Source organism: Bufo bufo, chromosome 6, assembly GCF_905171765.1.
Source record: "Bufo bufo chromosome 6, aBufBuf1.1, whole genome shotgun sequence".
In the NCBI taxonomy this organism is placed as follows: domain Eukaryota; kingdom Metazoa; phylum Chordata; class Amphibia; order Anura; family Bufonidae; genus Bufo; species Bufo bufo.
In genome coordinates this window covers 123654128-123680988 of record NC_053394.1, presented here as the reverse complement: position 1 = coordinate 123680988, position 26861 = coordinate 123654128, and the positions used below count along the sequence as shown (strand labels likewise).

The window sequence follows — 26861 nt, the reverse complement described above, 5'->3', positions numbered from 1 at the left end:
TTTTTGTATTTTGTTTGGGTTCATTTCTCTATTGTTTGTATTAGGCCTGAAGGAGACTCCTGTTCGTTCTTCCTTTTGGAGGAACAGGTAGTTTCGTCTCTGCCATTAGTACCAGGGTCCTATAGGTCTTGATAGGTATTCCTGCGTATTAACTCACCTTCCTTTGGGGTCTGTTCATACTGGTAGTCAGGATTTTGTTTAGGGTTTTCACTAGGAAGTGTCCATTTTCCTTCCCTAGTTCTCAGGCCTGATTCCCTGTTCCCCCCTTCCCTCCTATGCTCGGTTTGGTGCTTCCCTCCCACACCGAAGCGTGACAGGCGGAAGCTTCCGTCTACCAGTGTTGCCGTTTTACAGGCTAGGACAGCGCTATAGCCCGCCTATTAGTGCCGGTGAAGTCACCGGGCTCACTGCAAGGCGGAAGCCTCTGCCTAGCTTTGCCAATGGAGAGCCTGGTACGTCACCAGATCTCCAGAAAAAGTCTGGATTCAGCGCAGGGCAAAGGAGAGCATGCTCCAATGATCATATCAGGGGGTCTGCCTGTGTGAAGAAAAGATATGTCTGGGTTCTGAATCCGGACAACCACTTTAACCCCAACCACTACACAATAAACCTGCAATATACAATATAATAATACATCATGTGGGCACCACGTTCCAGCAGGATCCCATCCATAAAGGCTGTTTTGTGCTCACCGTTGCTGGAATGTTGCAAGGGGATGCAAAATCTCCCATGAAAACACTGGCCTAACACAAAGCAGTTACCATGACGACTCCTCTTCTGAAATACAAAGGACTGTTCCTGCCATTACCAGTGGTAACCTTTACAATCTGTTATGTATATTAATTGTTTTTCTTTGTCAGCTGTTCCTTTGAATATTGCCTCACATGCGGGGTTTATCTCAGGATGTGTTTTCTTATGAGTTGTATTGGTTGTATTGCTTTTTTTTTATTTTGCTCCTGAGCTTTACACTAAAATGTGCCATAGAATAAAAGATGACAGATTCAGACCATTATTTCTACGCAATCCATGAGAGATGAAGCAACTTCATTTCTGGTCTGAGGGCCACATTTTCATACTGAACAACTCTCAAGGGCCATAATAAAACTTTATTACCATCTGACACATTAGAAGACCTAGTTCCAAGTCCAGGGCTACCACCTCTCAGGTGAACTGGGGGGTCGTCTTCTCTCCAATTGGCACTCCAGAGAGATGGGGGAGACATGCATGTGGTGCTTTCTATTGGTTACACTACAATTGAAAACTACATTTCCATTGCGTAAACTACAAGCAAAAGAGCCGCAGGCAAAGACACCTGCTGCGTCGTTCACTACTTTCTGGAGTGTCAAACTGGTCAAAGGACCCTATTATCCCACAATGGGAACCCAGAGATGGCCACATATTGGTCCATTAGTGCTTGCCCATCCCTGCTGTTTGCGCTTCTTTTCCTGTTCAGCGGCATTGACTGCTATGCTGCTGAACAGAAAAAGAAGGGCATGCATCCGGCTGGAACTTGAGTGAAAGGATTTGCAGCCTGTGTAAGTGCAGAGGTGGGCCAGTATCAATGAAACTGTCTTTCTTCAACAGGTCTAAGGAATGCTTGTATTTTTCATTGCATCTGGAGTACCCCTTTAAAAAGGTTTTCCATGATTTTATAGCTGAGTACCAGATTGGTGGGAGTCTGTGCTCAGCCCTATTCACTTCTATGGGACTAAGCTTCTCCTAGGCCACGTGACCGATGAACGTGTCATCATTGGCCTAGGGAAAGCTGCAAGAAGGCTGTCTTTGCAAACAGCTGACCGGCAGGGGTTCTCGAGTGTGGAACCCCCACCGATTAGGTATAAACTCTCGGAAAACCCCTTTAACACTTGACAAGGATTGAGTCAGTTGAAGGGATCTGATGTCTGTATAAATGTTCATCCCCGATAACCAGCCCCAGGTTAAGGTGTTGCTGAAAAGCACATTGCAATATCCAGTTGGGGGGTGTACCTGCACAGTCTGACTCTATCCAATCAGTGCTGTCATTTTCAGACTGTGCAGGTACACCCCCCCAAACTGGTTACCACCCCTCTGTACCCTTACTGCAGACTGCTAGCAATTCATTCATAATGTCTAATAGAAATAATAGAGGAATGGCACAACATACAGACATAAGAATAGATGTTCCAGAATTGTTATTACATGGGGAATTGCATGAAGCTATTAAAACAGGCAAGTCAGGAGTGGTGACAGGTCCTCTTTAAATATCTGCAGTCATTGCTTGTTATTGGCTCAGCGTTAGTCCCTAAAACAAGGCAGTAAACTCAGGGAACATAAAGGCTGTCTAGAGCAGGGCTTCTCAAGCTTTTTCTACTGTGGCCTCACCACCAAAAACAGGGTGATGACTGGGACTCACCAGAATTCAAACTCTATGCGGAATCTCCAAATATTGCTCTAGGTACCGGTAGATCTGTTTTTCTCCTGAACTCAGTATATATTTTTACATACAGCATAAAATCAGTTACTGCTGCAAGCAGAGAAACCCGGAATAGCAGAGGGGATCAGCATTGGACCACTACTATCAAAAATGCCTTCACGATCATGCCTCAGAAACTGGGAAGTGCTGGTCTTTGTATATAAATAAGGCATTTCCCATTCAGTAGCAAAAAGTAGACATATTTATTATAGTGAAGAATTGAAACACAAACCTTACGAAATTAGACATACTACAACTACTATGGAAATTTAGAAATAAGTAGTTGTTAATTAAGTACTTGGGTGATGCCATACATACTCACATTCATCAAATAATATTCAAAGACAACCCACATAAAGCCTATCTTGTGCCGCTGTATTCATAGGGTTCACTTGATGCCTATAAGTTGCTCTTAGGGACCCATTAGTCACAGCTCATCTCTGAACCGAGGATAAACTATGCAAGAGAGTTACACTGCCCTCTGTTGGCAGAAGCCAGTAAAACTACTGATGTCTTAAGGTGGCCATACACATTACGACTGATGTACCGATCACGATTGTGTGTATGAGCCCTTAGACAGATGTTGGTTGCTAGTTGAACACTAGTTGAACAAACAAACGTCTGGTGAACAATCATTTCACAGACACACACGTTGTAGTCCATGTTGGCCATTTCAGTCATTCAAACTGGCCATACACGTTCAATGAAACCATGCAAAGGATGAAAAATCTTTGACTAACAATCTTTCATTGACAAACGATCTTTCTTTGAACAAAAGATGTTCATTTTGACAAATAATATTAAACATGGCCGACTTCTCTTCACACGATAATGATCAGTCGGCTATCACGATCGTTCATTGTTAAATTTCAACCAACGAATGTTCATTTTGCTTGAAGTTGTCTGTTTTGATCAACTCTAGACTAATGTATGCACCTTAAGTGACAATTTTAGTTTACTATACAGAGGGCTTTAGTATCCGGAATGTCCTCCAAGCTACTGGAACTAGGTGGAACATCGAGAAGACACGAGGTTTACATGGTTCAACAGTAATAAACGAATAAACATTCACATTATCTCACCTTCTCAGGACATGGTATCTTGGAGTTTTAGTAAAGTTTACACAGTGTAGAAAAAGCACATAGACCCTTACCTGTTCTTCTCTTTCTTTGACCTTCTTCTGGAAACATGTGGAGTGCACATCTCTGGATGGTATAGTAGACATCTGATGCATTTTCATCACAGCCTCTCTGATCAATCTTTTTCATATGAAATATTGCCATTGCCTCCCATTTTGGGTCATAATTTCGGTTTCTGCACTGAAAGAACAAAAATAAAGTATGAGAAATGTGTTGCCAAACTTCCTGAACATCAATGTTGAACATTGAAGGAACTGTCCAGCTTAGAAAACCTCGAAAAATTGAAACTAGAAAAATTAGAATATCGTGCAAAGTTCATTTATTTCAGTAATGCAACTTAAAAGGTGAAACTAATATATGAGATAGACTCATTACATGCAAAGGGAGATATTTCAAGCCTTCATTTGTTATAATTTGGATGATTATGGCTTACAGCTTATGAAAACCCCACAAAAATTCACAAAATTCTAATTTTAAGCTGCATTAATGCAATTCCTTTTAATTTGCATTACTGAAATAAATGGACTTTTGCACGATATTCTAATTTTTCAAGTTTCATCTGTAACCTATCGAGGAATTCTGAGTTTATAGAAGGGGCTTCTCTCGCACTGGAGGACCTGCATTACATGAATAACGCATTGCTTTGAACGGCCACTGTGTAATGCCTACCGTAATTTCCCCACTGGTGGCGCTGTAGAGGACACTTACTGCCAGATTTCCTCAGAGTACAGATAATCGCTGGGTGTCCAAGCAGTGTGATCAGTGTATTGTAAAGGGAACAGTCTAACAAATATCGTCAGCAAACTGATGGTTTACCCATTTAATCTAGCTACCCAAAATCTATGGTGGCTGAGGACTATTCAATTAAAAAGTATAGCAGGAATTCTGTACTTTAAAGAGTTTGTCCTATTAAGATAACTTCTCTATCCACAGGATAAGGGATAAGTGCCTGATCGGTGGGGGTCCTAGGATCCTATGATCACGAGAACTGGGGCCCAAGGCCCCCATTTGAATGGAGCAACAGTCACACATGTGCACTGCCGCACCTTTCAGCTGGGCTAAAGATAGCCTAATGCTTGCAATCGGCAGTCTCCGGCAGTCCCATATAGTTTAATAGGGTGGAGGATACGCATACATGTTTGACGCTGCATACAACCGAGGAGCACAAGATCCAGATCTAGTGAACGATGAGGACCCCCCATTCCTCCAGAGATCAGACATATCGCCCATCCAGTGGATAACTAGGAATTATTTTATTTAGACTGCACGCTGTTTCAACTGACTACCTTTTCCTTGCATATTCATCTGACAATATGATGTATTTGATAGTTTAACATTTGTCTTCCTTTAGGACTCTCCAAGAACTGGACAATCACCTACAGTATAAAACTTGAACTAACAGGCGGCATTTCTAAGCTTCCTATGGAAAGGGAAAAGACCACGCATAGCCTATGAAAAACTGACACTTCTGAAATGGGAGGGGGGCCTCCAACTTCCAAATATACGACATTACAACCTGGCGGCCTTATTCAGACACGCGAAAGACTGGGTATGGGGTACTTCCTACTTTTCGGCAGGCGACTTGGAACGTCAGCTTGCGGCTCCTTGGGACCTCACAGCGTTATTACATACCAAACTGAGAGACATCCCGACTAAAATTAAACAATCTCAACTGTTGAAGGACACTATAATGGCGTGGAAAGCTATACGTAAAATTTACAAATTACCCATTTATCTCACTCCTCACATGCCCTTATGGACGTTACCTTCCTTTCCACAGAGAAAAGACAACAAAATGTACCGAATATGGAGACAAAAGGGCATACACAAATTAAGTGATGTTCTAGATCACCAGAACCATACCCTAATGTCATGGGAGGACTGTCAAGCTAAATACCAGCTGTACTTGTCTCATTTCCTTCCATATCAACAGTTACGGGCTTACTGCAGATCACAGTCTGAAACACTGGGGGGGGGGGGGGGGGGGGGCGGAGAGACTACTCTGGTTTGCGTCATTGTTGGGTGCCAACAACTCTATGACACCTTTATCAGACTTACATCGTAGACTTCATAGTACCCAGACTATAAAAGTGGGGACTAGAGTTTTCTCTACGTGGGAAGAGGAGCTGGGTATCCCCAACTTAACTAAGCAAATGAGGGACAGTTACGAGTTTGTGAGAAAAGCCATACAAAACTAACAATGGCGGGAATCCCAGTTTCGGATTCTGCATAGGGCAACTTATGCATTTAATCTCTCCTACAAAGATGCCCTGTCCCATTACCTAAGAAAGTGTCCAAAGTGCTCTCTCCCAAAAGCCGGACTCCTACATAGTTTATGGGACTGCCCGTATCTGAAACCTATTTGGTTGCAAGCAGTGGAATTCATGGAAAAATTTGGGGAGTAGAAGTGCTGCTCAAACCAGAGCAATGCATCTTCCAATGTATCTCAAAGGTACAATCCGATATAGAAAGACCGGGGTAGCCGTTAAAGGGGTACATACAGGGAGTGCAGAATTATTAGGCAAGTTGTATTTTTGAGGATTAATTTTATTATTGAACAACAACCATGTTCTCAATGAACCCAAAAAACTCATTAATATCAAAGCTGAATATTTTTGGAAGTAGTTTTTAGTTTGAGCTATTTTAGGGGGATATCTGTGTGTGCAGGTGACTATTACTGTGCATAATTATTAGGCAACTTAACAAAAAACAAATATATACCCATTTCAATTATTTATTTTTACCAGTGAAACCAATATAACATCTCAACATTCACAAATATACATTTCTGACATTCAAAAACAAAACAAAAACAAATCAGTGACCAATATAGCCACCTTTATTTGCAAGGACACTCAAAAGCCTGCCATCCATGGATTTTGTCAGTGTTTTGATCTGTTCACCATCAACATTGCGTGCAGCAGCAACCACAGCCTCCCAGACACTGTTCAGAGAGGTGTACTGTTTTCCCTCCTTGTAAATCTCACATTTGATGATGGACCACAGGTTCTCAATGGGGTTCAGATCAGGTGAACAAGGAGGCCATGTCATTAGATTTTCTTCTTTTATACCCTTTCTTGCCAGCCACGCTGTGGAGTACTGTGATGGAGCATTGTCCTGCATGAAAATCATGTTTTTCTTGAAGGATGCAGATTTCTTCCTGTACCACTGCTTGAAGAAGGTGTCTTCCAGAAACTGGCAGTAGGACTGGGAGTTGAGCTTGACTCCATCCTCAACCCGAAAAGGCCCCACAAGCTCATCTTAGATGATACCAGCCCAAACCAGTACTCCACCTCCACCTTGCTGGTGTCTGAGTCGGACTGGAGATCTCTGCCCTTTACCAATCCAGCCACGGGCCCATCCATCTGGCCCATCAAGACTCACTCTCATTTCATCAGTCCATAAAACCTTAGAAAAATCAGTCTTGAGATATTTCTTGGCCCAGTCTTGACGTTTTAGCTTGTGTGTCTTGTTCAGTGGTGGTCGTCTTTCAGCCTTTCTTACCTTGGCCATGTCTCTGAGTATTGCACACCTTGTGCTTTTGGGCACTCCAGTGATGTTGCAGCTCTGAAATATGGCCAAACTGGTGGCAAGTGGCATCTTGGCAGCTGCACGCTTGACTTTTCTCAGTTCATGGTCAGTTATTTTGCGCCTTGGTTTTTCCACACGCTTCTTGCGACCCTGTTGACTATTTTGAATGAAACGCTTGATTGTTCGATGAGCACGCTTCAGAAGCTTTGCAATTTTTAAAGTGCTGCATCCCTCTGCAAGATATCTCACTATTTTTGACTTTTCTGAGCCTGTCAAGTCCTTCTTTTGACCCATTTTGCCAAAGGAAAGGAAGTTGCCTAATAATTATGCACACCTAATATAGGGTGTTGATGTCATTAGACCACACCCCTTCTCATTACAGAGATGCACATCACCTAATATGCTTAATTGGTAGTAGGCTTTCGAGCCTATACAGCTTGGAGTAAGACAACATGCATAAAGAGGATGATGTGGTCAAAATACTCATTTGCCTAATAATTCTGCACGCACGTGTATACTACTCATGTCAGTGAAAAAGTTGATATTGAGACATTGGCTACAGGATAAACCCCCATCGTGGGAGGATGTATTAGGGACAATGAAGCAGGTGCTCCATATAGAGAGGCTGGAAATGGAGAGACACAAAGAAAAAGAAGTGGAGACAATTCATAGAATCCACGTTGACAGATGAGGAAATTAGGGAACTGATTTCCCCCTTCACTCAGACCGCTTGGTATTTGGAGGCGCAAGTGGGAGGTAAGCTGGGTAAACTGGAGGTTACTGCGGGAGAAACAGCTCAGTATTGAAGACGAGACAACCTATTTGAGGACGCTGGCAGAGTGATGAAGAAGGATTAAAATGACACTGAGAAGAGATGTTATGGGGGGGGGGGATTTTGTATTCTTTTCAAGGGATGTTATAAACTAGATAATGCAATCGAAGATCTGTACCTATCTATCAAATGTATACTGTTGATATTATTGCATGTCAATTTACCCTGTCTTTCAAAATAAAAATAAATAAAAAAAATAAAAAAAACTTGAACTACAACACGTATATCCATACAATAGGTGGACAACGGGTGGAAAATTCAAAATAACATCACAAAAAATGTTTTAAATATTCTTAAAGGGGTTGTCCGGGCTTGATGCTGACAACCCCTTTGTTCTGGATCTGTCCCCCTAAACATAAGAAAAGGAAGACTCACCTGTCCGTGGTCCCATCTCTGTCCCATTCCCGGACGCTTACGGTCCCCCACAGGACCAAGAAGCAGCTGGGTCCCCTGACCACTGCAGCCAGTCATAGCCCAACAGCCTGAATGCTAAGTCACAACAGTAATGTACCGTTCAAGCCTCTGTAACCACTGAGATCTGTAACTGGCTGCAGCGGTCATGGAACCCAGCCGCTTTCTGGTTCTGCAGGGATAAGAAGCAGGTAGGAATGGAGCAGTGACGTGACCGCCAACAGGTGACAGTACTTTCACACTAGCGGCAGGGGACTCCGGCAGGCTGTTCCGGCGGGTGAACAGCCTGTCGGATCTGTCCTGCTGCTAGTTCACATGTGTCCCCGGTTTGCCGCTCCGTCCCCATTGACTATAAAGTTCCGGCGGCAGCCGGACTAAAAGTACTGCATGCAGTACTTTTAGTCCGACCACCTGTCGGCGTGCGCTGCTGCCGGAACTCCGTCCCCGCCCCTATTATAGACAATTGGGACGGAGTGGCAGCCCGGGGGCACACGTGAACTAGCAGCGGACAGATCCGACAGGCTGTTCACCCGCCGGAACAGCCTGCCGGAGTTCCCTGCCGCTAGTGTGAAAGTACCGTCACCTGTTGGCGGTCACGTCACTGCTCCATTCCTACCTGCTTCTGATCCCTGCAGAACCAGAAAGCGGCTGGGTTCCATGACCGCTGCAGCCAGTTACAGATCTCAGTGGTTACAGAGGCTTGAACGGAAACTAGCCTGAGTCTTCATTTTTATATGTGCAGGTCCAAACCAAAGGGGTTATCGGTTCCAAGGCCGGACAACCCCTTTAAAAACTTGAGTTAAAAAATAGGACATTTTCTGACAACACATTCCCTTTACATTATTGTGATCCATTATTTATTTCCAGGACAGAATTGCCACATAACAGTGGGACTGATTTAAAAAATAAATAAATAAATAAATAAATAACTAAAATAAAATCAAGCTTTAGTGATACTAACATTTTATCTGTGCACTCTTCTGGGAGATTTTGAGCAATTTTCTATGACCATCCGCTAACCCAAAATATTTCATAATCCGGATCCTATCAGGTCTCATTGTTGGAGGATTAAAATTCTTTGATGGGAAAACACGAAGATTAAAAAAAAAAAAAAAAAAAAATGTATACAGCAGATGCATTCCATTTAGTTGTCTCTCAGATCACTCGAAAAGACTTATCAGAAGATTATATGTCAATCTTAGCAGAAATGATCCTAGGGTCTAGGTCGATATGAATCATGCCTTCTGACACTTTGCAGGTGATGCAATACAGCCCTTAACACCTCGGAGATAACGCACTTTACTTCTCACCAAGCTGAGAAAATCCTTTAAAAGGGATTCTAGGAATGTGTCAAACGATATTTCTATACATGAGAGAGCGAAGCTGTACATCTGACTATGAATTCTTTCGGAGATGAGTTGCTGACTGGCGCGGTGCCATCTCTCCAGATTACTGTGTAAACGCGTGTTTGGGTAGGATCAGTCTACTGTATATTGTGGAGCGCGCATTTCACAGCAAAACATCGCACTGACTATAAATGATCTCAAGGACTTGATGGATGGGTAATTGTAATTCATTTCTGTCTCGTGTGGTGGGAATATTAACATGCCCATCAGCATCAAAGACGCACAGAAGCTTTGTGTCACTTAAGCATCATTAGGTAGGAAATGGTTCCTTGTACCCAAATATTAAGGACTATTGGATCTATCTAATAACAGACTCACAATCCAGGCCACGCAAATGTGGGAGAATTAGTGGTATAAATCATTTACATTTATTGATCCAGGCCCAAAAAAAATTCTGATCCTTCATAGGCGAGCTTAGGCGTTACCCACCATTGGCCATGAGTGACTATCCAATATGGCAGCATGTACAATACTTTTTCTGCATTAGATACAAGTAGGAGTAATACCCAGTATGTAATAGTCTGCTGGTATATAATAAGGACACTTCTAGGTTACTTACAGCCAAAACAAGAACACCTAATAAATGTGCAAAATGAAGTATATTGGTGCAGTTCTCTGACAGGGGACTAAGGCCCCTTTCACACGGGCGTTGCGGGAAAAGGTGCGGGTGCGTTGCGGGAACATGTGCGATTTTTCCACGCAAGTGCAAAACATTGTAATGCGTTTTGCACTCGCGTGAGAAAAATTGCGCATGTTTGGTACCCAAACCCAAACTTCTTCACAGAAGTTCGGGCTTGGGATCGGTGTTCTGTAGATTGTATTATTTTCCCTTATAACATGGTTATAAGGGAAATTAATAGCATTCTGAATACAGAATGCATAGTACAATAGGACTGGAGGGGTTAAAAAATAAATAAAAAATAATTAAACTCACCTTAATCCACTTGCTCGCGCAGCCCGGCTTCTCTTCTGTCTTCTTTTTTGCTGTGTGCAGGAAAAGGACCTTTGATGACGTCACTTCGGTCATCACATGGTCCATCACATGATCCATCACCATGGTAAAAGATCATGTGATGGATCATGTGATGACCGGAGTGACGTCACCACAGGTCCTTTTCCTGCTCACAGCAAAAAAGAAGACAGAAGAGAAGCCAGGCTGCGCGAGCAAGTGGATTAAGGTGAGTTTAATTTTTTTATTTTTATTTTTAACCCCTCCAGCGATGTTTTACTATGCATTCTGTATTCCCCATCCCGATCGTCTCCTAGCAACCGTGCGGGAAAATCTAACCGCATCCGCACTTGCTTGCGGATGCTTGCGATTTTCACGCAACCCCATTCATTTCTATGGGGCCTGCGTTACGTGAAAAACGCACAAAGAGGAGCATGCTGCGATTTTCACGCAACGCACAAGTGATGCGTAAAAATCACCGCTCATGTGCACAGCCCCATAGAAATGAATGGGTCAGGATTCAGTGCGGGTGCAATGCGTTCAACTCACGCATCCGCATCCGCGCGGAATACTCGCCCGTGTGAAAGGGGCCTAAGGGGGTCATTTATGACCAGATATACTGTATGCCCCTTTTGTGTATATCTGGCACAGATTCTGTTGCACGCCATGGTTCGGCAGAAACTGCAACTTATTCCCCGCTCCTTATAAGTCTAAAAAAGTGGGCAGGGAAGGGCTGGTGGGTCCGTCTCATTCATCATTTTCTACGCCTGGTTTAGTCATAGAAAATAGTCTAAATGTAAGACAGCTAGCAAGCTTACACTTAGACTGGCGCAGGATACGCCAAATTTATGTAGAGGCTGGCGCCTCTTCGGAACTTCAGCGGATGCACCGCCATGGCAAGGGGTTGGGGCTCTTTCACATGAGCAGATCCCGTGCGGGTGATCTTCTGCGTGAAAGAGAGCCAAGCCCCGTTCCGGACAGGAGAGACATGGAGCAGTAACATGATTGATAATTCTCCGTACCTCTCTGACCTTTATACTACAAAACCACGGTGACAACTTTATCTCACTGTGATTTTGTAGTAAGATCACAGGGAGGCACGGAGCATTATCAATCATGTTACTGCTCCGTGTCTCTGCTGTCCGGAACGGGGCTTGGCTCTCTTTCACGCAGCGGATTACCCGCACAGCATCCGCTCGTGTGAAAGAGCCCTTATTTAGACCGACGGTTGAACTAATTACCCCATAGTTTTTCATACATCATCTTTACGTTCAGGAATATTGTGCGTTTTTCACGCAGCTCTGGCACCATAGAAATTAACGGGGCATATGGAAAAATGGAAGGCATATGAATGGATGCAATGCGTTTTTCACTGATGGTGGCTAGAAGATGTAGATTGTTATTCTTCAGAGGTTTTTTTTCACGCCTGTGAAAAATGCATGCAATCCATTTACAATGGAAACACTGAACACAATCCGAGAAAAAACTGACTGAGCTTGTGTGTAAAACCATCAGTTTTTCCCTGAACAGATCCTGACACAATCCGTATCACTCATGTGAAAGAGGCCTTAGTACGGTAACTACTTGCATCCTCCTTGGAATAACAATTCTTGAGCATCTATTCTTATGACTCTATGTTATGCCATTACTTTATTATTCCTGCTATAATTATGAATCAATTACTAGCATTTTGCAATGAAGGTCCAGATGGGTGTTACCAGTTGGGAAGGGGTTGTTCCTGCACAGTCTATCTCTATCCAATCAGTGGTGCCAGTGTCAGACCATGCAGGGGCACCCCCCCCGACTGGTCACACCCATCTGGACCTACATTGCAAACTGCTAGCAATATATTCAAAGGAATGGTACATCATACAGTGATCAGAATAGATGCTCGAGGATTGTTATTACAAGGGGGATGTAAGTAGTTACTAAAACAGACATGTCAGGAAAGGCGACAATTCCTCTTTGAAAAAGGTAAACTTAAAGGGAACCTGTCACCAGAATTTTGTGTATTGAGCTGAGGACATAGGTTGCTAGATGGCAGCTAGCATATCCGCAATACCCAGTCCCCATAGCTCTGTGTGCTTTTATTGTGTAAAAAAAACGATTTGATACATATGCAAATTACCTGAGATGAGTCCTGTACGTGAGATGAGTCAGGGACAGGACTCATCTCAGGTTAATTTGCATATGTATCAAATCGTTTTTTTTTTACACAATAAAAGCACACAGAGCTATGGGGACTGGGTATTGCAGATGTGCTAGCGGCCATCTAGCAACCCATGTCCTCAGCTCTATACCCAAAATCCGGGTGACTGGTTCCCTTTAACATCAGATACTGAATAGTTCAGCCGTGTTCTCCACTAGACCAGACATCTTACAAAGGTGAGAACAATCCACAAACACACCCCAGCTTGCCGGCCCCAGGTGAATAATCTTGCCTGGAGCTGCAGTTATATCACATTTGTTAGTGTAAAATAACAAATAAGGTATTCACTGAGCCATGGCAGAGGCAACGCCAGACTGTGCCAAGGGAAATGCCACGATAAAAGGGCACTGAAAGGTCAATGTATTTAAAATAATATGACTGGTTCCAATGGAGCGCTCATTTTCTTTACAGCCTGTTCATTTCTGCATGGCAAATATTAAATATACAGTGAATATCCTTTAATCCAGCATCTGATCATCTGGCGTCTGAGCCAAAAGACTCAATCAGAGGATTTCTATGATAAGATCATATTTGTATTAGCCCAACCGATCTAAACTCTGTTTTAATATCTCTAAAGGGTCACTGAGCTTTCAAAAAACGTTTTATATGTTATAGCGACCTATCAAAGGTTTAGATCGATGGAAATCCGAGTGCCGGGTCCCCCCGCGATCACCAGAATGAGAAGAGAGTGGCGCTCACATAGCGCTCTCTCTCCCTGCTGCCCAAACTCTTTCCCCTCCTGCAACGAGGAGAGAGCACACTATGTTTTACTGATTGTGGGAGTCTAGGCGCTCAGACCCCCTGCAATCAAAATCCTTGATATGTTGCTAGGACCAGGGGTGTAGCTAAAGGCCTCATGCACACGACTGCGTGGTATGGTATGTTTTGCGGTCCGCAAATTGTGGATCCGCAAAACAGGGATGGCGTCCGTGCGCGTTCCGCAATTTGCGGAACGGCACGGACAGCCTTCAATATAAATGCCTATTCTTGTCTGCAAAGTGCGGACAAGAATAGGACATGTTATATTTTTTTAGCGGAGCAACGGATGCAGACAGCACACGGAGTGCTGTCGGCATCTTTTGCGGCCCCATTGAAGTGAATGGGTCGCGTCTGAGCCGCCAACTGAAACGGCTGCACTCCCCTAAATTCTTGACCTAACCCCTTCCCTCCAGCCAGAGGTGTAACTTGACCAGCGTGCACTTTCTATACCAGTGTCTTCTTATGATGCACAAAGGTCTTTGGGTCCCCTCAGGCTCCTGGGCCCGGTAGCGACTGCTACCTCTGCACCCCCTATACCTACGCCCCTGGCTAGGACATATTAAAAGTTTTGTGAAAGCTTGGAAGACATAACTTGTCATTCTACTGGCTGAAATGGGCAACTTCTCCAGCTGCACTTGTTTTTATACAGCACAATATTTAAAGTTGATATGTAGTGTACCTTTAAAAAACTTTTCATATGTCATAGTGACATTTCAGAGGTTGTGATCAGTGGGGGTCCAAGTGCTAAGACCCCCCACAGAGTGCAAGAATGAGGAGAAAGAAAGTGATCACACAGAGAGCTCCTCGCTGCCATAGACGAGCTCACCAGAACGCCTGAGAACATCTCCTGCAGTGAGGAGAACGTGTGCTATGTAAGTGCTTCTTTCTCCTCATTCTAGCGATATACTGCGATGACATAGCAAATGTTTTTTTAAAGTACAGAAACACTTTAAAGTGTAGCTGCCAACAAAAAAATAAAATCACAATTAGTCAGCTGTAGATATTAGAGATGGTGCACCGTGCAGCTAGAAAGGTTTAGGGTCCATTCACACGTCCGTATTGCGAACCCATTCATTTCAATGGGAACGGAAAAGATACGGACAGCATAAAGTGTGCTTTCCGTATCCGTAGCTCTGTTCTGCGGCCCCACAAAAACGATAGAGCATGTCCTAATCTTGATCGTGGACAATAGTAGCCATTTCTATTATAAGGCTGGCCGGGACGCACACAGCCAGTATCCGTGTTTTGCGGATCCGCAATAATGTGGACAGCAAAACACTTACGGACATCTGAATGGACCCTAAGGGTGACCTGCACATTTCTTTCCGCCTATGATCCACATTTGTTTGCAGGTCGGATGCAGAGCCCTTTATTTCAACGGGGCCGCAAAAGATGTGAGCAGCACCCCGTGCGCTGTCTGCATCCGAATGTCTGTTCTGTGGTCCCTGCCAAAACAATAGAACATGTCCTATTCTTGTTCGTTTTACGGACAGGTATAGGACTGTTCTATAGAGGGCAAGAAGTTCCATTCCACAAAATGCAGTGGCTATACCAAATAAAAAAATATATATATATTCTTCGTGGGACAACCTCTTAGAGGTTTTTGGCAGATAACGAAAAAAATAAAAATAAAAAAGCAGATCAGAAAATGATCCCTTGCTACTGCGATTCCGATGCTGCTCTAGTTTTTATTACCCTCCATTGCCTCAGCTCTACATGCCAGAAATACCAAGAAAGCTCTGCTTGGCCAATAAGTGTCTGAGGCAGGTCACCCCTAAGTCCAGTCTTTGGCTGAACCGGCCTTTCCTTGCATTTCCAGTTTGTTGAGCAAGGGCTCAACAGTGAAGCACGGCAGCTGCGGGGGTTCAGTAGAGGTGAGTAGCGCTCCTTTGTTATGCTTAACCCTATGCTTAACCCTTTCTGACCCATTTTTTTATCCTTAAAGGGGATGTCACAGCACTGCATACTAACTGTGCCTTCGCCACTCTCCTACATGTGCTCATTTTCCAAATCAACACCCCAGGAGCTCTGTGACATTTCCAACTGAAGGTTGGCAGCATGGGCAGTCCAGAACATAAAGGTAATGTGCCAATATATCCCACCCAATAGATATCGCTGTCATATCACTTTATCAGAACTGCCTTATTCTAAGGTTATTAGCCTGCCATTGCACCCCGTGGCAAATCTGTTTTGATATTTAGTTGCTGTAGGTTACGTCCTGTATTAGAGCCTTGTAATGTAGGAAGAGTCACTGGTTGAACAAGGGGCGTAGTTAGTGTCACACGTCCTGCTGATGTCAGGACACATCTCAGTGCCCTAAGGAATGATGAGACAGTAGACTAGTGATGGCTAACCTCTGGTACTCCAGGTGTGGTGAAACTACGACTCCCAGCATGCTCCATTCATTTCTGTGGAGCTCTGAGGACAGCCAAGCAAGTGTGCATCTTGGGAGTTGTAGTTTTACCACAGCTGGAGTGCCGGAGGTTAGCCATCACAGCAGTAGACACATGCCAAACCAGGATGTAGGATTCAAGCAACGGGGATGAGAGAAAACTGCAAACGAAGTAAAGTTCGGCCTTTTTGAGGCAGCAACAGTTATCAAATGTAAGGAGTTTACAATTCACTTACTTCATCTGCAGTGGCTCCTTTCTCAGATTTCACTGATGGTCACATGACCTGTGATGTCAGCTTCTCTCCCTGCTCTGATGAGGTTTTGTGCACAAGCCTGAGGAGCAGGTCTGTGTCTGCCAGACCTCACTGTGCTGGCCACGCCCCCCTGCACTGGCTGCTGCTGTCTGTCCTGTGTCTCCCTCCCACTGGATTCTCCAGGAAAGTTTAACCCCTTCTACCATCTGCAGCACAAACTCAGGGGTGGAGGATTTGCTGAGCAGCTGCAGGCAGTGAAGAGACAAATGCTGGGCACAGGATCTTCCCTCCTACAGACTCAGAACTGACAGACTGGAGGAGTTCTGCAGAGCATTGCAGAAAAACAGGTGTATTATCAGTGTCATTGTACAGCTGGGACTTGTAGTCCTACACATACAACAGACATTTCACTCAGGGCAGCACTTTTAGTCACTCCCTTTGCAGAGGGGCAGGCTTCTTTAATGCTCACAAATATTCATGAGGAAAACTTCAGAGGTTGTTGTTATTGAAGGTAAACAAAGGGCCAGAAGTGAAATAGATTTTTTTTGTTTATTTTGTGTATATATTGCTGACCATCAGATTTACAGTGCTGTATATATATATTTTTCATAACTCGGACAACCCCTTTAACAGAATTGTAGGAAAATTAGGACAAATTTACTAATCCCACCTAAAATGTGGACAGTGAAAACCTAGACGGGCAGTGTAAGAGTGTGCCAAAGTGGCCCAGGTTGGATGATAGGATGCATGGCTAGACTAACTTTATACCAACTATTGGTAGGCTCACTTTGCAATAGCATTTTTTGCCAAATGCTGCATCTTAAGGCAAACCCTTTTAAGGCTAGGCCACCTTCATTTCCCCTCTAAGCCACACCCCAACCCAAGACTCTGTAGCCCAAGGACAGCAGTGATACCTACTGTGGCACAATGTAGAATATGTACAGAAAGTGAAAAAAATTGTATTTTGTGAAGCGCTGCTTTAGGTTCAAACAACCCCCTCTGATTATACCTACTCTGACTTCATACGATCTGTTCTCAAAGGCAAACTAGATCTGGCCTGAATAAGCAATGGGCACCTAGTGAAGGTGTGCGTATCTTTAAATATAATCCGTGCAGGCAGCAATGAATACAAAATGTAGACTTTACAAGCTAAGGTAGGACTTCTAAATAAACCTGACATGAGCCTAAAGCTAAAAGAGCTGTGGAGGTGAGCACACAAAGACTAGGCTTCTGCATGCTACACAGCGCTATACCATACAGTTTGTACTGCATTTTGCAATTGTAATTTTCACAAATCGACTCATTTCTGTATTTCAACAGCATTGGTGTAACTGCCTAGGGTGGCTGCTTTCAACTGACTACAATATAGTGACAGTGCTTACCGGGAGTCTGAGGTAGTCTGAAATCTGCCTCCTGTCTCATCATTGGTGCTCTGCCCCTCCACTTCTTCACAGTATACTTTTGTGCTTGCTGACCACCTTACTATTGCAGAAAAAGCAGTGCCTTATTCATTATGCAAATGAGCTGGCAAGTGCCCTGAAGGCGGTCCCCAGCTTATACCCCAGAGTAAATACTGCCCGATCCACCCCACACTGCCCTCTTGGTCTTGACATAAAGCTTCACTAATGTCAGGAGAGCTGGAGCACTTGCCGAGCTGGAGACTGCCCTCTGGGCACTTGCCGTTCTTTTGCATAATGAATAAAACTTTAAGGTTTTTTCTGCAATAACAAGGCAGTCAGTGGCCACAAAGGCATCGCTTTACAGGTCTACCGAGCGATATTAACGGTCTAATGGACAAATAAAACCTGATGGACTACTTTTAAAAAAAGTCATTTAAAATATTATAAAATTGGCAATTCAATAAAAATTGTCACAATTCCCCACTGTCAGAAAGGGGATATATATTATATAAATCAGAAATGTACAACATACTACCTATGGGACCCCCATGATTACTATGTGAATATTAAAGGGAACCTGTCATCAATTTTATGCTGCCCATACTATCAGCAGAATAAAGTAGAGACAGGCGAGTTGATTTCAGCCGTCTGTCATTTAAAAGCTAAAAGTAAGTGGTTGCCGAGAACCAACATCACAAACATTGCAGACTGGGCCTGGAAAAGAGTCACAGCCACCTGAGAAGAGTCCTGGTTATTCATAGGCTCCAGCTCTACCTGCTGATGACTGACAGTCTTCTACCTAGATTTCTCGCTTTCTCTCTAGGAGAGAACTGCCAATCATCAGCAGGTGGCGAGAGAGCAGGAGATTATAATAACCAGGACTCTTCTCAGGTAGATTTGACTCTTTTCAAGGCCTGGGCTGCAATGATTATTCTGCTGGTTTCTTAGCAACCACTTACTTTTAGCTCATGAGTGACACACCGCTGACATCAGCATTTCTGTTACTATTTTAGGTCGTCCTCAGTGAGGTCCGTATAAAGTTGATGACAGGTTCCCTTTAACCAGAATATAAACCCGGGGTGTAAGCAGATCTTACAGTCATGTTATACTCCCTTCCATATGACTTCTATTGTCTGTAGGTTAGCAAGTAGATTTTTACCGACCATGGGTCGGTGAAAAAATCACGGGGACATGCACTACTTTGGTCCATAATGGGGCCCAAACACACCCATTACAAACACAGACACAACACAGAAGGCACTTTCAGCTGAGCAGTATTCTGTAGAATATGGGTGACACATGGAGAGTAAAAAATGGACACATGGACCAAACACGGACATCTTAATGGATGAAACACGTTTTCATGGATGTCAAATGGTTACGGATATGTGAACGAGGCCTTAGGCTACATACAGATATTGCGTATTTGTTGCAGAAAATCCGCATGAAATCTGCACCAAAACCACATAAAAACCGCACAGAAATCCCCGCTGTTTATCGTGCTTTGGGTGTGTTTTTGTGCAGTTTTTGTTGCAGATTTTCAGAGGTCTGTGGAGAGAACCAATATATAAAAGTTGTAGTATTGCACAAGAAAATGCGCATTCTGTGGATTTTAAAATCAGCATGGCAGGTCAATTTCCACACGTAAAAAATATGTAAACTGTACATGAGAATTGGCAAATCTCATTCACTTTGTTGGTACTGCATTACTCCAAACAAGGTAATGGCTGTGCACAGCTAAATTAGAATCCCCACACCAAAATAGACATAATAGATACACAGCACATGATCAATCTAAATAAAATATTTTATTGATTACATATCAGGTAACGTTTAAAAACCAGTAGCAGCGGCATACATATACAGCAGAGAAAACGAACCACAATGGATATGTCATATACCAAAGAAGAGACCCATTGATGAATAATACTAATATATAGTGCCCATCCTCACCATTATAAGGGATTGGAAAAATACCTAAAATTGCATAGTACAAACCTTTCATATAAGTAAACCAAATTGCATTTGAAAGGGAGAAGTCACATTCTACAATAAATACATCAGAACAAAGTGCCCAGTGCAATATGTCATATACAAAATTCATCAGGGAGTAAATAATGAAACAAGTAATACCGACCAGTGTGGCTCTGACCCCGGCGCGCGTTTCGCATATCGATTCGTCAGGGTATGAATACACTGTGTGCTCACTAGCTATATATACCCTACTAATTACTATAGCATTAAAAATATGTGGGAATACCTTATTAAAGTGCCAGCACATGTGCTTCCTGGATGTTCATGGTGTGCGTTCCACTCTGGAAAGCATGACATCACATCCTTTCCATTACTAGGGACCTCCCACCTCCTAACCTGCTAAATTTCGCAAAGTAATACTAATAAATCCTGTAGATCAGAAATAACCTAAGGCCAGACACTGAAAAAGAAAGGAAGAGCGAGGGAATAGAAGCGGCAATTATTCACCTAGGAGCGTACAACAGCCCTCACAGATATCCGGCATGCGTTCCACCCTGGAACGCATCTCGTCACCACCTCACAGGGCAGGAAAGCGCACTGCGCTCTCATCATGGTACATGCCTCAGTACTTCTGGATATCAGACGTGCGCCTCACTCTGGAATGCGATGCTCCATCCTCAGCTTGCATCGCAGTAACACAAGCCGTGCTCTATTAGTTCCATATACCCATATTACCCTTTATACATAAACCATAATTCGTTAACAATTGACGGTGATGTAGGAAGGTGCAAGGGGCCATCATTGATGGAAGGTATGTGTCACCGAGGTTCCTGTATGTGTCAGCGGCTGCTAGTGCTGATTGACACTGTTTGTTGTTAGTATGGCTGTAAAGCCGATCCAGGTCGGCTCTTACTGGGAGTAGCCAAAGTGCTGGGTGGGTGGCTGCTCCCCACGCTCCAGGCCAGGTCTTTATTGGCCTATATAAAACCCAGCCAGCAGTCTCAGTTGGGTGTGGATGATCCTCCATCTGACAGGGAAGCTGTTGGAGACTCTGTTTTGGGATCTCTGAATTCGTGCCGTGCTAAAGGCTTGAAAGCCGCATGCTGGAAAACAGGCTCCTAAAGCCTGCTGTGGACAGATGGGGGAAAGACTGCTAACCAGGCGAAGATTTTGTTCTATGGACATTGCATGGTGTGAACAAACACCAAGACTGTGAACAGTGATTTTGTGTTTCCTTATGTGTGAATAAACACCAAACTGTTTAGGTTAAAGACTTTGTGATTGCCTCTATACTGCGTTCGCTAGCCTGTCTACCAGAGCAAAAACCCACAGTGAATAAACAATCATGAAAACATAAAAAAATAAGAAGTACAATAGAATGTAATAAATATGTATATAATCACATTTCAATCAAGACTAAAATAATGAATACATTTCATAATTATATTAACCCCTGGATAAAATCATGTTTATTAATACCTAACCATCATATACCTCAAATGAAATTTATACAAAGTGACAAAGTGTAAAGTGCAACAAAAGTGAGAAAGTACAAGTGCCAAGCCGATAAATAAGTGCTAAAATGTGATGTATAAATTCATGCAGAAAAACTTATTTACTATGATTATAAAAAAAATTCATAATGATCAACCTAACCCTAACATTATTTAGGCAATGCATATCTAATATAGCCACTAAAAAAAAAAAAGTTTAAAGATTTTTTTCTTTATTCTTCCCTTTCTTTTTCCTTTTCGTAATCTGCAATGTGTGCAGGCACCCTTAGGGTATGTTCAGACATAAAAGCTTTGTGCCGCATTTTCAGGGGGGAAACCCGCATGCTAACAGACTTGGAGCAAAGCGGATGAGATTTTAACAAATCACATCCACATGGTGTGGAAATAAAATCTGCGATGAAACTGACCTGCATAGCCGATTTAAAATGGGTTGTCTGGCCTTGAGGATGTTAACTCCTATCCTCCAGACCTATGCCCCTGAACATAAAAAAAGCCAACTCACCTGCCCACCTTCCCGCCGCTGGGTGACCGCGGCGGCCAATCACAGACTTCAGTCACATCGTGTTGAACATTACGTCACAGTTTTAAGGTACCATTCAGTCGCTGCCTGATCCCGCAAACAGATAAGCCTCGGGATCCCAGGCAGGTGAGTGTTTTTATATTCAGGGGCACAGATGAGCTCTGTGTGACAGCCCCTTTAAATCTGCAGAAAGTCAGTTCTTTCCATGGACTTTTTACCTCTTTTAATGTATCTGGATAGAAGGTATGCTAATGAGCTCTTAACAAGCTCTGCCTCTGATGCTGCCAGATATAAGGCAGCTATCCTATAAGTCAACGTTCGACCTTTTAACTAGGCCTTGAGACATGATTTGGATAATAAATAAGCCATCATCTCATCTGCAGACACCTGTTTTGGGGTGATTGCCCCTCATCAGTGCAGAGCAGAGAGGCCTAGGTTAGGATGTTGGGGTACTAGATCTCCTTCTGGAGCATGCCTTAATCGGCGTGAGGAGGCTCATAGGCCATACATTATCCTCTGGAATTCTGGGAAGAAAGGGATGCAAATGAGCTCCTAGAAAGCTCCGCCTCTAATGCCACCAGAGCTTAATTATTATCCAAGTCATGGCTCAGGGCCTATTTAAAGGGTCGAACATTGACTTATAGGATAGCTGCCTTACATCTGGTGGCATCAGAGGCGGAGCTTGCTAATAGCTCATTTGCATCCCTTTCTTCCCAGAATTTCAGAGGTGCATGTATGGCCTATAAGTCTCCTCACAGCTATTACGGTGCTCTCCAAAAGGAGATACAGTAGCCCCCAAATGTAGCTGGATGAAATTCACAGTGAATCCCATGTAGGTTTTTATCCGGTATGTGTAGAGAATAGACCCTTACTTTTTATGCCATTTTTAAATTATCATGTATTATATCCTGGCATATTTCTAAAATACACAATTGACAACCCACGCTCCACAAGAGAACATAGAGGTTGTGGGAAGACCTCCCAACTGTGAGATCGTATTTATTCTGGTGCTGAAAGGGGTTAATGGGCAGCAAATAAGTCCAAATGTACTGAGTTAAAGGACCCTGGGTAATGAAATCTGGAACCTTTCCGAGGTGCACTGATCTTCTACAGGATACTAATAAAAATCTGCAAATCAAATAACACAAGTAAATGAAATGAAACGAAAATATCTCATGTTCCAAAAGATCAGTCTGTGCCAAGCCTTCAGGTGGCTACGAAAGGGGGGAGCAGAGCGCGAGAGAAAAGGACGTTGCCATCTGCGCCAACATTATGACTTCAGCATTAGAAAATTGAATAGCTAAAAATACTTGTCCTGAGTCTTTCTATTAATATGTATTGCTCCCAGGCATACACTTCACATGCTTTTTATCTGCAGTGATATGGCGGAGATGAAGAACAAGGAGGTCAATCATTATGGTCTATTCTGTGCTATGTTCTAAATAACATTTGTGACCACAGACGTACATCAACCTCGAGAGACCGACTGCATGAGTCAGGAAGTTTCTAATACATTTTTAGAAGACCATTTAACCTAAAACATTAGGTTCTCCCTTTCTTCCCCTGGTTGACAAAACATGCTCCATGAGGGCATCAGGACCCCCTTTCTGAAGCGTGATATGAAACTTGTCGGTGCAGAGTTTGTACACAGACAGGAGTCCATTTGCACTGTTTCCTGCAGAACTATTGATTCAAATGAGGACCTATGGTCCGTGAGGAACATCGGCCACTGAATTTAAAGGGGTAGTCCAGTAATTTCAAGGAGAGTGTGGCAGGTCAGACATGCATTCATCTCTAAGGGACTGCAAGAGAAGGTCAGTACAAGTGCTTAGCTATTACAGGCATGCATGACCTGCCGCTCTGTTCATTGTGGGGGTCCTTATGAGGTATGGGGTCCCCATTCTGGTGATCAGTGGAGTCCGAGCAGTAGGGCTCCCACCAATCTAACAGCTAGCCCCTATCCTATGGATAAGGAATAACTTAAAATTAACAGAATACCATTTTTTAGCCAAAGACAGAAGTAGATCCAGCAGGAAGGAGAAGTATAAGGTTACTTTATATTTCCCATTCCTCTTGAATACACTTCTGGCTTTGCCTGAAAAACCTGCAGGAAAATCTGTCTCAAAATGTCATCCAAAAAAACTCTGCATGAACTTACCCTTACAGTGCTCCTGGTCTCATTAAGGACTATACCTATAATGATTGAGCGCCACATATTACTACAGGAGTGCATATAAAACGATGGTCCATAGACCATGGGAGGCTTTACTAGGCAATGAACAGGGCATCTCCAATGAAGTATAACTGCAACATACATGCAATAAAACTATTGTTCAGTTTGGTCAATCTGGTAGCGCCCCCTGCCATTTATCCTTCTGGTCCACTTCCTCCTGCATTCAGGGGTGGACTAACATGCTCAACAAATTCCCTGCTCCCTCTTCTCCCCATCAGTGGTGGGGTAGTCATCTCATAGAAAAGCAGGTGAAGCTGCCCTCACACCTCTCATTTTATCATCCCTACTTCATACAAAATATATAACTATATGTCTCTCTAGACTGGAGAAGAAAATAGGCAGAATTACATATCGCATGTACTGTATCTCTGGGACTATTTTCTATGCAGGAAAGGTAGGGGTTAAAGGGGTTGACCAGCTGTTAATATTGATGACCTATCGTCAGGATAGTTCATCAATATCTGACCAGCAGGAGTCTGACTCCTGGCACCCCCGAAGATCAGCAGTTTGTTCATTATACTGCACTTTGTCTCGGAAGTGGAGTAATACAAGTACCTGCTCCAATCAAGTGAATGGAGCGAGCACTTGTAATTACACTTCACCACTGCTCCACGGGAGACCATGTGTAGTGTCACATTTAGAAGCCCACATTAGGAATCCTGATGAGGCCCTGAACTACAGCATATGTTTAGCTGACAGGGGTGAAACCTGGTGACAGAATCCCTTTAAGGACTTGGCCATTTTTTGCAAATCTGACCAGTGTCACATTAAGTGGTGATAACTTTAAAACGCTTTGACTTATCCAGGCCATTCTGAGAATGTTTTTTTGTCACATATTTTACTTCATGACACTGGTAAAATGAAGTAAAAAAAAAATTTTTTTTTTGCATAAAAAAATACCTAATTTACCAAATTTTTTTGAAAATTTGAAAATTTCAAAGCTTCAGTTTTTCTACTTCAGTAATACATAGTAATACCCCCAAAAATTGTGATGACCTTACATTCCCCATATGTCTACTTCATGTTTGAATTATTTTGGGAATGATATTTTATTTTTTGGGGATGTTACAAGGTTTAGTTTAAAAGCAAATCTTTAAATTTTTCAGAAATTTACAAAAACCAAATTTTTAGGGACCACTACAGCTCTGAAGTCATTTTGCGAGGCTTACATAATAGAAACCACCCAAAAATGACCCCATTCTATAAACTACACCCCTCAAGGTATTCAAAACTGATTTTACAAACTTCGTTAACCCTTTAGGTGTTGCACAAGAGTTATTGGCAAATTTGTTTTTGCCTAATTTTCCATTTTAACCCATTTTTTCCACTAACAAAGCAAGGGTTAACAGCCAAACAAGACTGTATCTTTATTGCCCTGACTCTGCCGTTTACAGAAACACCCCATATGTGGCCGTAAACTACTGTACGGCCACACAGCGGGGCGTAGAGTGAAAGGTGCGCCGTTTGGTTTTTGGAAGGCAGATTTTGCTGGACTGGTTTATTTATACCATGTCCCATTTGAAGCCCCCCTGATGCACCCCTAGAGTAGAAACTCCATAAAAGTGACCCCATCTAAGAAACTACACCCCTCAAGGTATTCAAAACTGATTCTTCAAACTTTGTTATCCCTTTAGGGGTTGCACAAGATTTAATGGAAAATAGAGATACAATTTCAAAATTTCACTTTTTTGGCAGATTTTCTATTTTAATATTTTTTTTCCAGTTACAAAGCAAGGGTTAACAGCCAAACAAAACTCATTATCTATGGCCCTGATTCTGTAGTTTACAGAAACACCCCATATGTGGTCGTAAACTGCTGTACGGGCACACGGCAGGGCGCAGAAGGAAAGGAATGCCATACGGTTTTTGGAAGGCAGATTGTCACGGAAGGTGTACAGCAAACAAGAAGACACAAAAGGAAGATCCGACTGACTGGATCCAAAACTAAGGAACAAAAAGGGGGAGCCCTGCAACAGACCTGACTCTCTCCCTAACTGCTCAGCCTATGCAAAATTCTCAATGGTAGAAGATCGCATATCCTCGTACCTCGACTGTATAACACCTGAACACCCTATAATAGTGAGGGGACACGACCACCGGCTCCCTACACTTGATACGGAGGGAGTCAGGGTCACCTGAGATCCAGCAAACAGGAAAATACAAATGAATGAACAAAACTTATCTGTAGAAGACTCAGTAGTAGCATTTAGCATGCATACACTCCAGGAAGTTGTATAAACCGCAAAGTGATGCAGTATGGGAAGGGATTTAAAGGGATGCAATCAGTGCAACTACATGACAGCTGAGAGAGGCTAACGAGATGAGAAAATGAAAGCAAAACAAAAGGAACCTCAAGGAGGAGGTTCTGAAGGACGTCTGTCAGAGCTTCTCAGATGTCTGGTGGTGACACAGATTATGCTGGACTGTTTTTTTTTTACACCATGTCCCATTTGAAGCCCCCCTGATGCACCCCAAGAGTAGAAACTCCAAAAAAGTGACCCCATTTTAGAAACCACGGGATAGGGTGGCAGTTTTGTTGGTACTAGTTTAGGGTACATATGATTTTTGGTTGCTCTATATTACACTTTTTGTGGCTTTTTTTACACCGTTTTCTTTTTTTTTGTTATTTACAACATTCATCTGAAAGGTTAGATCATGTGGTAATTTTATAGAGCAGGTTGTCACGGACGCGGCGATACCCAATATGTATACCATTTTTTTTATTTATGTAAGTTTTACACGATGATTTCATTTTTCTTTTCTTTTCAAATTATTTTTATTGATTTTCAAAGAGAAGGAGAATTACAAACACAAGTCGCGGGACATTCCGCATAAGCAAAATAAGGCACTTATAATGGTAGAGCATGTCATGATATTCTAAGCACA

The 26861-nt window shown here is 43.0% G+C and overlaps 1 protein-coding gene across 3 annotated transcripts in view; it reads right to left on the bottom strand.

The window, feature by feature from the left end:
• MARCHF8 (membrane associated ring-CH-type finger 8) overlaps nt 1–26861 on the bottom strand; it is a 281618-nt gene that overhangs the window by 141438 nt on the left and 113319 nt on the right. For 2 of the 3 annotated variants that reach the window (XM_040435133.1, XM_040435136.1), the window contains exon 2: nt 3606–3771. In XM_040435133.1, coding sequence (XP_040291067.1) covers nt 3606–3692 — 87 coding nt within the window. In that variant the 5' untranslated portion in view covers nt 3693–3771. Of the gene's footprint in view, nt 1–3605; nt 3772–9326; nt 9459–26861 lie in introns of those variants that run through there. The other variant, XM_040435134.1, reaches the window with a different exon arrangement.